Here is a 12,924-nt window from a genome sequence, read left to right on the forward strand (position 1 = left end):
TTGCCCTCATTCCCATCCCCACCTGATACACCGTATCTACTCAACCGTATGAGCCTGCCCCTGGCTCTCTGAGCAAGGTGCACAGTTGCTCTTTATGTGTCCTGTTCCCTCTCCCTAAACTGTCCTTTCCCTCCCCACAACTGTGAAAATCCATCCCTCCTTCACGATCTGTTGCATTTTACCTTCTCACCTTCTTTGATCCGCTGATCAAAATGAATTCCTCCTTTCTCTCTAATGAAATGAAAATCCCGTGGCCTTTCATTTATCATATACTTACCATAACCAGTCTTTAATGAGGGTTCTTTGTACATCTCCGTCCCTTCCCCGCTAACTCATCAGGTGGTAACTCTGGCACCAACCGCTGTGTAGGTCCTCAATAAATGTTTTCTTGAATGATTTCTCCAAAGGAAAAATTACAAGCCCGCAAGGAGCCCTGAATCATGGCTAGAACCACTCTGATGAAAAAGCAACATGGACTAACTTTTAAAATGGTAATTATTTCGATCTTCTATTGAATGTAAAGTTGCCCACAGTGGTTTACCAGTTCCAATTAGCAGAAAATGCAACTTTGCTCCCCCCACCCCCTCAGATTATGTTCTTCGTTACAAATCTCAAGAGTTTTATATGCAGTTGCCAAAAAGCTTTTTGACAAATTGCACAGGAGGCATTTTGGGATTTTGTGATAGAGTTGATTGAATTTAGGCCAAGTTCTGTACCTGACGTCACTCAAAACAAAAATACAGATGTAGGGCTACTCAAAAATTTATCCATTTTATCCCATACTTCCAAAGTCATCTGTCTTTAAAAATAATCAATTGGATTCTTTTAAAATTAAATGCCAAGTAAACAATGCAAATAAAACTATTTTGTTTGCTGAGAAGTAATTGAAAATCTGCAACTAATTACAAATTGGCAAGCTCTGAGCCTACAAATAGCTGAAACACTCTGCTGATGCATTGTTTACAGCGGGGTTCAAAACTGGTTTCTTTACACCAGCCATCCACAAGTTATTAATCAATACTTTGCCAAGTTCTATACCTCACCTTCAAAAAATGGTTATAAATGTTTAATTTTCAATATGGGCTTCATAAACAAAGTTGTTAAAAACTAGAAGAGGAGGTGTAATTGGTTAGAACACATAAAGCCTGTTCTTAAGTTATGTGAATTGGTTTTTCATTTAAATACACTGTTCTTCCTTGACTACTCAAGAATCCTGCAATTTAGTTGAAATTAATACTCTGTCAGTCTGGCCATTGAGTCCCCTATGGCACTTCACTAATATATTACAAGACCTCCTTAATTGAAATTCTGGAGAAAAGCAACATATAGTATTCATGGACCACAGAGAGGGATCAACGAATTTGATTTACTATTGCTACAAGCAAGTAAAGTTGAATTTATAAATGGCTCTATTTGAGTCGTGAAGTTAAATATATAAATATATATATATTTTTAAGTATATATAATATATATTGAGTCGTGAAGCTATATAATTATATATTTTTATACATTTATATATTTTAAATATATATTTAAATATATAATATAGATATATATAGATATATACACACATATATATGTATAAATATACACACACCCTTCCATACCTCTCAGACTCCAATCTTCTACTGCTTTTTCTCTGCCAGCTCCTGGCTCCTTTTTCCTTCAGGTTTCAGTTTAATGTCACTCCTCAAAAAGACTTCTCCTGTCCACCTTACTTAATATATTATACTTTATTCTCTTTCTTCATTTATTTCCTTGATTACTGTGAGATGCCTCCACTGACTTATAAGCTATGCAAGGACAGATACCCTTTTTATCCTGTTCACTACTCTAACCCTGAATAGTACTTGACATGTGGTGAGTTCTCAATAAGTATTAGATGGAGGGATGGATGGATGGATGGATGGATGGATGGATGGGTGGATGGTGGGTGGATGGATGGCTGGATGGGTGGGTGGGTGGGTGGATGGTGGATGGATGAATGGATGGGTGGATGGTGGATGGATGGGTGGATGGTGGATGGATAAATGGATGGATGGGTGGGGTGGATGGTGGATGGATGGGTGGGTGGATGGTGGATGGATGAATGGATGGGTGGATGGTGGGTAGGTGAGTGGATGGTAGGTGGATGGGTGGATGGTGGATGGATGGGTGGATGGATGGATGGGTGGATGGGTGGATGGTAGGTGAATAGGTGGATGGTGGGTGGATGGGTGGATGGTGGATGGATGGGTGGATGGTGGATGGATAAATGGATGGATGGGTGGGGTGGATGGTGGATGGATGGGTGGGTGGATGGTGGATGGATGAATGGATGGGTGGATGGTGGGTAGGTGAGTGGATGGTAGGTGGATGGGTGGATGGTGGATGGATGGGTGGATGGATGGATGGGTGGATGGGTGGATGGTAGGTGAATAGGTGGATGGTGGGTGAATGGGTGGATGGTGGATGGATGGGTGGATGGATGGATGGGTGGTTGGTGGGTGGATGGGTGGATGGTAGGTGAATGGGTGGATGGTGGGTGGATGGGTGGATGGTGGCTGGATGGGTGGATGAGTAGATTGATGAATAGCTAGAATAAAGGGGTGAATGAAGGAATAAAGCTATGTTGGTTGGGACAAGCAGCAGAGTTAAGAAAAATCAAATGCTAGGAAGGGCATGACTCTAAAAGCAGCTCCTTTGATAAGAAGCCAAAGCCTGTTCTAAATTCCAAAGTTGGAGTTTGCAGTGCATTCAGAGGTGAGAAATGGTGACAAGGGTGACAAGGTGACATAATGAATTCTCTTCAACTTTCACAAGGGTTGTTCTACAGAAAAATGATGAGATCTGTCTCTGTGGCCCCAAGGCTTGACCCAGGACCAGCAGGTGGAAATTACTGGACCACATATTGTGGCTTAAATTGAGAAAACTTTCTCACTGAGAGAGCTGCCCTGAATGGAAAATGAGTAGCGAGATGATGTTAGTGGACGTATTCATACATACAGTGCCTAAATATTTGGCAAGAATGCTTATCATAGGGGATATGGGCATCAAATGTGCTGTGGTTCTTATTTGTCTGGCCCCTTCCCACCCTGAAGCTCTGTGATTCTATAATGATCAAAAGAGAAACCTGCTCAATAGTTTACCCTTATTTTTAAAAGAAGAAATTCCAATGAGATGTGGATTATTCATTTTTTCCCATAAGGAGGTAACTAAAAAACGATAAAAATGAACTGAAAGAAAATGTCCTAGCAAAATAATAGGGCTGAATTTTGAAAGTGTCTTTCCCATCTTCTGTTCCCTGGGATGCCTTAGACAGGGGCATGCAGTATTTTAGGTATATTGTGAGCAAGGAGCCTGCATTCCCAGGGGGTGGCAGGGACGGCACGTAAGGGCTCAATACAGCTCTGTGATCTCCAGGCAGAGCCTCTATGTGGGAAACACAGTGGTACCTCCAAAATAGAACAAGAGCACTCCATCCATGTGAAGATGACTGGCAAGGTCACTGAGACCTACAGTAATCTGGCAAATTAAAGCTGTCTGTGGCCGCCTGTCCTTTCAGGACATTCTTCTGGGGATTAAAAAAAAAAAATTACAAATTGATTTTCTGTTGCTGAGTCATTTTTCTTGCAGTTCTTTTTGTTTTTCCTATTTATTGTTAGTTTGATACCTGAGCCATGGAATTGGTGTCTTCTAGTGGGTGTGAGGGAAAGAGCCCACAATGGAGATCTGCTCCCAGGAGGCAGATCTAGACATGGATGTGTAGGCCCTCCTGCAACTTCACAAATGTCCAGAGATCAAGATTCATGTTCTGTCTGGTTAATGAAGTTTGGATTATTCACTGCATAACAATCCAGTTCTTTCCCTCGCCAGTTATTGGCGTGATCGGATACTGAGGATGGGGTACTAGAGGGATTTCACTTCCTCACCTGGTATCTAGCCAGGCCAGTCTGAGTCATTGTCTTACATGGGAGGCCTGAGTTGGGCCACGGAAAGTGGAGTAGTCACTGGCAAAGCCCCCCTGATGTTCTCTCTTCCTGTGCCTCAGTTCATCTCGGGAGAGCTCACTCATGTTGGAAGGCCCAGCTGAAATGGTGCCTTCTCTTTGGAGCTCTCCCAGGCCCTCAGGCAGAACAGCCCTTCCTTCCAGAATAGCCTTCTCACACCCCTTGATCTCACATTTATCAGTTCATGTTATAGGTTCTTCTGCAGACATGGCTCTCCCGTGGGGCCAGGAGAACCTTGAGGGCCGGGACTGTGTTCCCTTTTTCTTATAGCTCCAGGACTCAGCACAGTTCCTTGCACATTATTGGTTCTCCATGAATGCCTGATGAACTGAGGGAAAAAATGACTAAGGACCTCAAATATTAAAGGAATTGATATTTCACGGATGGAGATTAATCAACACATGTGAAGTTTAATGTGAAACTAATCTTTTCTCCCCAATCCTGATTAAGTAGTGACAGTTTCTTCCTCTCATGAGCCACCTGGATCTTAATGGTTATTTTCTTACAAGGCTGTTGAGTTTACAAGATGACAGAACTGTGTTTACCTTGGACTTGGGGCTGTCCTTTACTAAGAAGCTTTCAGCAGAGCCTGGGAGTCAAGTTGTGGCACTGTGGGCAAAAAGCCAGTGGGGAAAGCCTGGGGGAAAAAACCTCGTGGATGAAAAATGCTTTATCCTCTGGTGCCTGAGCCTTATGGAACGGAGCAATGACCCAGCCAACTTCTCCCACAGTGAGGCCTCACTGTGCGCTCCAAAGCCGAACTTGCTCTGAATGGGCTCCGGATTCCGCGTGCTCCATGCAGCCCCTCAGGGTCAGGGGCCACCCTGCCGCCAGTCAGCCGAGGCAGGTGGAATGTTGCACAGCTGCACCCCTGGTTGCATTTTCCAACACCTTCCTATCCCATGATGATCGGTCATTGGCAAGCTATTCCTGCCACCTTGTCATACTTGTCTGGGGTCTTAGTGGCTGTGCGTGTGGAGAGACTATCTCCAGTCCTTTTTTGCTCCGGACAAGCTCAACTGCACTTCCTCTGGCCTTATCAAACCCTTTGTTTCCAAAACCGTTACTCAGCCACTTGGGGAGTTAAACTCAATCCCTCCCTCCCTACATCCTCCCAGCTGAAAGTAATGAGAAAAACAATTGACCGTGGTGAGGATGTCCATCTTCCTGTTCTCCCCGGTCTACCATGACTTAGAGGGATAAGGCCGTAGAATTTTGTCAGCTGCATTTCGTACTGATGGTGGGTGTTTGGCCATCCCTGCTGCAAGCTCAGCTTAAAGAAACATATGGCCCCAGATTATTCATTGCTACAGATATGGGACTTTCCCATGTTAAGAGACTTAACAGATGAAATATGGTTTTCTGAACCTCTTTTCGTTTACCGTCAAAATAACAAGTGATGTCTTGTCTTTCAACAGAGACACTCTTTTCACTCAGCTACTCAACAAAGAATGTGCCATTGTCTTTGCTGTAGATTTTTATTTTATTTGTAAATTGTGCGTGCTGCATGCTACGGAATACTGAAAAGCCATACACCCTGGCTTGTTAGCTGACACACAGTATGTGTGATTACAAATTGTTTGAATAACAGTGGACTATTGAACTGCCATCCAGATGTGAGTGGAGTTCACTGTGGGAATGTCCACAAAGGAGGATTATCTTCCTTGTTGCTGGGTCCAAGCCCCCCAGAAAGTGGAAACGTAAGCATGGGAGCTGTTCAAATAGCACAGTAGCTACAGACGGCTCTTCAGAAGCAAAATTAATATATTTTTTTAAATTACACATTGCAATTAAGACTTAGTTTGTTCTTCTAAAGTAAATCATGCAAAGAAAATGCCAAACAACAGCAAAAGAAGTTACAGCTTTGAATGGCCTTTGGGAATGTTTTAATTGTTCTGTGTTTTTAAATGTCTAGAAATTCAGAACACTGTAGATTCAAGATAAGACCCTGATTGTCCAAAGTCTCTGAGCTGTCTTCTTGCGCGTTCTGGTTCCTATACTTCTTTCCATCCTGTCTGCCATCCAAGATACCACAACCCTAGAATGGTTAGCATTCCTAGTACTGGTGGTGGGAAAACATTGCAGAAATTTTCTGTGAACATTTTCTTTAAAAGTATTTGAGCCACAGTGAGACATCACTTCACACCTGCTAGGATGGCTAAAATAAAAAAGACAGACAATAACAAGTGTTGGCAAGGATATGGAGACGTCAGAACCCTCATGCACTGCTTGTAAGAAGGTAAAAGGATGTGTGACCATATTTCATCTAGTAAAAGGATGTGGAGAAAACAGTAAAAATGGAACTGTTATATGATCCAGGATTTCTGCTCCCAGGGAGAGACACTCGAGAGAAGGGAAAATACCTGTTCACATAAAAACTAGTGTGTGAATATTCATAGTAACGTTATTCATCATAGCAGGAGAAACAACCCAAATGTCCATCAGCCTCTGCATGGATAAATAAGATGCAGCATATTATTCAGCCATAAAAAGGAATGAAGCCGTGAAAACATGCTAAGTGAAAGAAGCCAGTCCCAAAAGAGCACGTGTTGTGTGAATCCATTTGTATGAAATGTGCAGAATCTGCAGAGACAGAAAGTAGATTACTGGTTGCCAGAACTGCAGGGGTTGAAGAAAAATGGGGAGTGACTGCTAATGGGTATAGGATTTCTTTCTAGAATGAGGAAAATTTTCTAAACTTGATTGTAGTGGTGGTTGTATGACTTGGTAAGTACACTGAAAGCCATCGAATTTTATACTTTGTATGGGTAAACTACATGGTATATGAATTAAACCTTAATAAATCTGTTTTAAAATGAAGGCAAACTAAAGACATTTTTAAGTAAAATTTTTAAAAGGTAATTTGAAGATGATTTTTTTCTTAGAAAATCATGCCCCAAATTAGGATATCTTAAAGAAATCACATATCTGAGCTTCTTTGGCAGCATGAGAAAGAAGGGGAAATGGTTTTAAATTTAATAGCTTATATCCTTTTTTTTTTTTTTCTGTAATGAAAGATCTGTTACTTGTTCAACAGTGTCAACGCTTCCTATCTCTAGTTGGAATCTACAGCAGTAAGTTGGCACCCAGCCATCAAATACCTAGATTTACCTTTGTGCGATAAAACTCCCTTTAGCAATGCATGTTGAAATTTATCATTTTGAACCTATTTTAAATTCTGTGGCAAGCAAGTAAAACAAAATTTAAATCATGAAACATCAACCAAGTCAGAGAAAGCAAAGAAACGAATAGGAAATCCTCTCTATTCTGTTCACACTCCACTTTCTATAGTTTAATCTAAAGAAAAATGTGGAATTTCCTGCAGAGTGATTAATAGGCCAGTGTGGTGACATACAGGAACTCTGAGCTTGACCTTGCAGGTAAAGGCTAACTGGTATGTTAAGTTGATTACACAATTTCCTCTAAATAAGTTGACAAGTGGTTTGCACAGTTGCCTTGACTTTTGCCCTTATAAATGCACACTTATAAATGACTTGCTTTTTTAGCTAAAGCAATCCTTATTTTAGATGTGACATGTGTTAAGTAAACAGCCTGATAGGGAACCCTAGTTTCTGAGCCTTCCTAGCCAGGTCAGATTATCAGAGTTGCTAGGGGACAAGAGTTTGGGGAGCCTGAAACTCAGTTTTGAGATCTGGCTGTGTTGATAGGGTGTAAGAAACTCAAAATTGTCTTCCCTCTTCTAAGTATGAAGTAGACTAGCAGATTTAGAAAGGTGATTCCACATGTGGTCAGAAATGTTCCAGGAGTGGAAGCTGCTAAATGGTTTGCAGTAAACAACTAGTAGGCTTAATTCTGGTGTGCTAGTGTTTTTTCAGGGGGTCAAGTCTCTAAGAAAATACAGTCTCTGGTATTCCTTCAAAAATATCATGGAAAAAAGGTTTCTAGTTAGCATTTCTGTTCTGTGATCATTTTCACAGGAAGAAAATGTCCTTTCATCATCTAGAGAATATAGTTTATTGAGATATTTTTGTTTACAAATGTACTCCATCCCTCTATTTAAGGGGCAAGTTACAAAAAGCCATTATAAACGAACAGGAAATGTCATTTCAGATGATAAATCAAAATGCTGCTTAGGAAAATAACTGTTTATTTGTAGATTTATAAGTCAAGTACCTTTATTGAACCTAATATATCCTGATTTGATAAGTGAAAAAAGCTTTGCTAACATTGTTGATTTAGCTGAGATCTATTCATGTGTGTGTCTCTTCCTGAATGAGTTAAGCATTTGGTAAATGAATTGATTTTTATTTGTATATACAAAGATAATACCATTTATGCTTTCCAGGTCTAGAATATGACAAGACTTGAGCCCCTCTGAAAAACAGAACATTATTAGGACTCAGAGGTTAAATTTCCCATCCCTCCATCAAGGCCATAAACATTCCTCTGAAACAGTGTGTAGACCCATTATAAATCATCTTCAGTCACGTTAACTCTTATATAAGATGAAGCTCGTCAACCTGAAAATGTTTACTACTTGCCAGAGATGACTCACTCAGTAACCTTTTTATTTCATTATTTCACTCAGTCATCTGTAGGTATTTGTAACAAAAGGATCGCCATCCACTCTCTGGCTGGCCATGTGCTTGGACGAGGGCTGGAGCTAACCTGTCCTGCCATGTGGCTTCTCGTTGCAAGTTGTCAATACTCACTAACCATTAACTATTAACGACAGCATCCTCGGCTCCTGTTTCTGAGCCATTTCACTTCCTCCCCAGCTGGCTGGCGCCCCGTTAGATGGACGCATAGGGCAGGGGGAGCCCTCTCTGCTTGCAGAAAGTCAGAATCTCCTGAGGTTTGGCTTTCAAATCTGCATGGCAAACCCCAGTCTCATGATCTTCCCACTCCAGTGGAACAGAGAAGTTTCTGCTGCCTGTCAAGTTTCTCTCTCAAGGGAGTACTCTCTTAGAAAATAAAAAATAAGACTTCTGGCATATACATTTTCTTTTTACATATGGATTCGACAGTTTTGTGCATGACTTAATGCTCACCACAGTAAGGACAGCCATCATCTGTCACCATCCAACATTGTTACAATATCGTTGACTCTATTTCCTATGCCATACTTGTTATTCATCTCCATGACTTATTTCATTTATAACTGGAAGTTTGTACTTCTTAATCCCCTCTATCTATTTCACCTCATCTATTTTACTTTTGTTTTTCTTAAAGATTTATTTATTTATTTTGAGAGAGAGAGAGAGCATGAGCAGGGAGAGAGGCAGAGGGAGAGAGAGAATCTCCAGCAGACTCCCCACTGAGCGCAGAGCCTGACGTGGAGCTCGATCTCAGGACCCTGAGATCATGACCTGACCCAAAACCAAGAGTCGGACACTCAACCGACTGAGCCACCCAGATGCCTCTATTTTACATTTTTAATCAAAAATTTCAGAAAGGAAAAATATAGGACACAATATAATGAACACCCTTCTTCTTGGCACAAGCTTAAGAATTAATAGTTTACAAATACAAAGGAAGGTCCTATTCGACCTCAGGAAAAGTTTATAAGATCAAGTCTGCAGCACCTCGAAGAAATCCAGATAAAATATTGAGACCTGCCCCGTGGGAGGAAAGCAAGATGATGCTCATGGAGGGGGAATGCACTTTTCTTTCATTGGGTTGCATTTTTTATATTCCAAATATTTGACTCATAAGAAATCACCGATCTTCGATTATTTTCAGCCTTCAAAAGGGACAGTTTACGTGGTCAGCCTCATAGCAGGGAGACAAATGTCCCTTGCATACTGCAGAGGAAACCAAAATCAAGCTCACATTTTCTCTGGTCTAGATCAATTGCTGGGCCTCAGAATAGGCTGCCCGGCCTCGTTTCTCAACCCCTTCCAATTGAGGCTCCTCCAGTCTCTCGCCAAGAGTTCATGTGTATGGTGGAGCTCTTACTACAAGCCTCACAGGGAGCTCTGAGATAGCCAGGGGCAGATCCCCGTTTTGTGGGATCTGCGCCTCATACAGTTTGGGATACCCTGCTGAGGAGAAGTGCAGTTCAGAATTCGTTATGAAAGTTAATGCTTGTTTGGGTCAAGAAAAGAAAGCACAAAAGAACTTTTGAAACAGGCAAATACTGCAAACACCACAAAGTCCAGGAAAATCTCATAATTTTATTACCTGACTGCTTGACAGACATTTATAATTCTTTTTTCTGTGTATTTTTAGCTGCATATTCTTTGGCCATTTCTTCATATAACTATTATTTCCCAATAGCATTTTCTATGGAGAGAATAGAAAGATGCTTCAGTCTTTCCTCTAACATGCTTGAGCTAAACCTGTTTATTGTTAAAAGTATTTTAAAATTTCTTTTTGCTTCAGAGCTCAAAATTAGTACGATCATGGAAGTTTTTAAGATTGTTATCAAGCACTTTTTTCCCAGATATGAGCTGTAGGATTTGGAATTTTTTCCATAGACTAGCTCTTGGCTCCTTTTTTTTTTTTTTTTTTTTTTTTTGGTCTCTACTCACATACCTCTAGCACCAGGGGCCCTCAGGCATATTCATGCCACCATCTGACCTCAGGCCCTGCCCCTTCATGTCCCAACACTAGATGAGTTGGCATTCCCAGCCCAGGACAGCTAGCAATAATTTAATCAAACATGGAAATGACTGCAAAACCTATCCCACTGCATCCGAAATAGATTATTTCCAACTCAGCCTCCCCTTAGCTGGATCCCAGAAGGGCCCACCGCCACTCCAGTGCTCCTCAACATAAGAGAGAGTCAGAGCAGAAAGAGACGGCTGATGGATGGATTGCAGTTAGTGTGTCTTGTTTTTACACATTGTACAAGATATTTGACCAGGTGAATGTATTTCTGAGGCCTTGGAAGGAGCCCAAACAAGTGAGGGACTGACCCAGAAGGCAACAAGGGAATAAGAAGCTGCATTCACTTCACAGTTCACCCCAACATGCTCAGGGTCACTCAGGTAGCAAGTGACAGAGCTAGGATTTGAACCCAGTTTTAGAGGACAAATTCTTATCAACTAAACTGTATTAGTTCATGTCTTATTTTACAAAACCTTCCCTTTCCATATGCCAGCTTAGCGTTCAGCATATAGACCTTGGTCAACATTGACTATATAAAAAATGGGCATCCAGGTCTCGAAACAGATTTGCTATCTTTTTTTTTTTAAGATTTTATTTATTTATTTGACAGAGAGAGAGAGATAGCGAGAGCAGGAACACAAGTGGGGAGGAGAGGGAGAAGCAGGCTTCCCGCAGAGCAGGGAGCCCAATGAGGGGCTCGATCCCAGGACCCTGGGATCACGACCTGAGCCAAAAGCAGATGCTCAACCGACCGAGCCGCCCAGGCGCCCCAAGATTTGCTATCTTCCTAATCACCCATGGGCCAACTTCTTTTAAGACTCTGGAATTTCTGTTCGAAACAAATTTTAGCATGATATCGAATTTTAGATAACTCTGTATTAAAACTCACTGCCTCCATGCAACCATGTTCCAAAAATCATGTTGCTCCTCATTCAGTAGAAATATTTTTCAGTCCGACCCAAGGGCTGATAAATATAGTACAGTCCTCTTACGTTTATCCTGGTGTCCTAAGAGCCAGAGTTCGGAAATGGTAGGACAGTCCCAATTAGAAGGGGGGCAGCCAGCAGCGGCCCTGCTCTCAATGCCCTGGCACCTGCAGAAGAAAGGTTTTCTCCGATAAACCTTCCAATGTCTGCAGCCCTCGGTTATGCACATGGGCGGAACTCTCTCTCTCAGAACAAGTGTGTTTGCCAAATCATAGGGTAAACTATCTTGCAAGTCCACTTGTTCCAGAAGAAAGACAGGATAAGGGAAGTGGCAGAGGCAGTGATAGGAAAGGAGTTTTTCACACTAACAAGTGTGAACCGATAAGCCTGACCTGTAAGGCAAATGTTGAGGGTCCTAAGTGTACCTCTCATGCCAAAATTAGCCGAGCAAATTTGATTTGGCTTTCCATTTTATAATGGAAAAAAATTCCTCGGGAGGAAGAAAACTCAGTGTTTATTACTATGATGAATGACAGATTTGACTGCTTATCTGCTAGACTTTTCTACTAAATAAGTCGATGGAATCACTTTCTAAGATGCCTGAAATCTAAGGCATGCCATGATTAAAATATAGTAAAAAATAGTATTTCAGTCCTTACTCTGCTCCAGTCTCTGGGCTGGGTGTGTTTACACTGTGTCTTTCATTCCATCCTCACAAGAACCCGATGAGGCTGTTTCAGTTTACAGATGGAGGAAATGAGGCTCAAAGAGATTCAGTCACTTACCCAGCCCGGTCACACAGCCAGCAAGTGGCAGAAGCGAGATTTGAACCAAGGCAGCCAACTCGGAGCCTGCACACTTATCTGCTCTGTTGTACACGGAGAGATCCGTGTGCATCGTATTCCTGTCTCCCTGCTCACCCTGACCCTGCCTCCCTGAACAGTTCCCAGAGGAGGGGGCATGCTTTGAGAAACTCTCTGAATATTACCCTATAAATACGTGCAAAGCAAACAAGGGCTATTTGTATTATCTGCCACAAGTACCCTTATTAGCTCATTTTTTCCTCTTAGGGTATCTAGAATAAAATATAAGAACACTGGCAAGGGAGCAAAGTAAATATTTGTTGATCCCTGAAAGCATTGATATATGCTTGATTCTTCTTCACCCCTTCACCCCTTCCGATTCGGAAGCCCAGGCTCTGCAAAAGGAAGCCCTCAATGAGGATTAAAGAGAGTGTGGCTGCTTCCTTCTGGCAAACTCAGGTTACCGTGAGGTGTCTGAGGTCATATCTTAGGGGCTGAAACAGTTTTCAGTGTGTTACCCATTTATACCTAAAAACTCCACCAGGAAGGTTTTGACAAGTTCTCAGGAGGGGCAGCCATATTCACATGGTCCAGCTATAGGGTATGGTGGCAATTCAATACCCGGACCAGGGG

At 41.8% G+C, this 12,924-nt stretch overlaps 1 protein-coding gene across 9 annotated transcripts in view; it reads left to right on the top strand.

The window, feature by feature from the left end:
- VTI1A (vesicle transport through interaction with t-SNAREs 1A) overlaps positions 1-12,924 on the top strand; it is a 358,252-nt gene that overhangs the window by 279,697 nt on the left and 65,631 nt on the right. The window contains exon 9 of one of the 9 annotated variants that reach the window (XM_064595280.1): positions 408-534. The exons of the other annotated variants lie outside the window; for them this stretch is intronic. Coding sequence (XP_064451350.1) covers positions 408-459 — 52 coding nt within the window. The 3' untranslated portion in view covers positions 460-534. Of the gene's footprint in view, positions 1-407; positions 535-12,924 lie in introns of those variants that run through there. 9 annotated transcript variants of the gene reach the window in all.

Source organism: Mirounga angustirostris, unplaced genomic scaffold (genome assembly GCF_029215605.1).
Source record: "Mirounga angustirostris isolate CCGP_5_RB_7025 unplaced genomic scaffold, mMirAng1.0.hap1 SCAF_6, whole genome shotgun sequence".
NCBI classification, from domain to species: Eukaryota; Metazoa; Chordata; class Mammalia; order Carnivora; family Phocidae; genus Mirounga; species Mirounga angustirostris.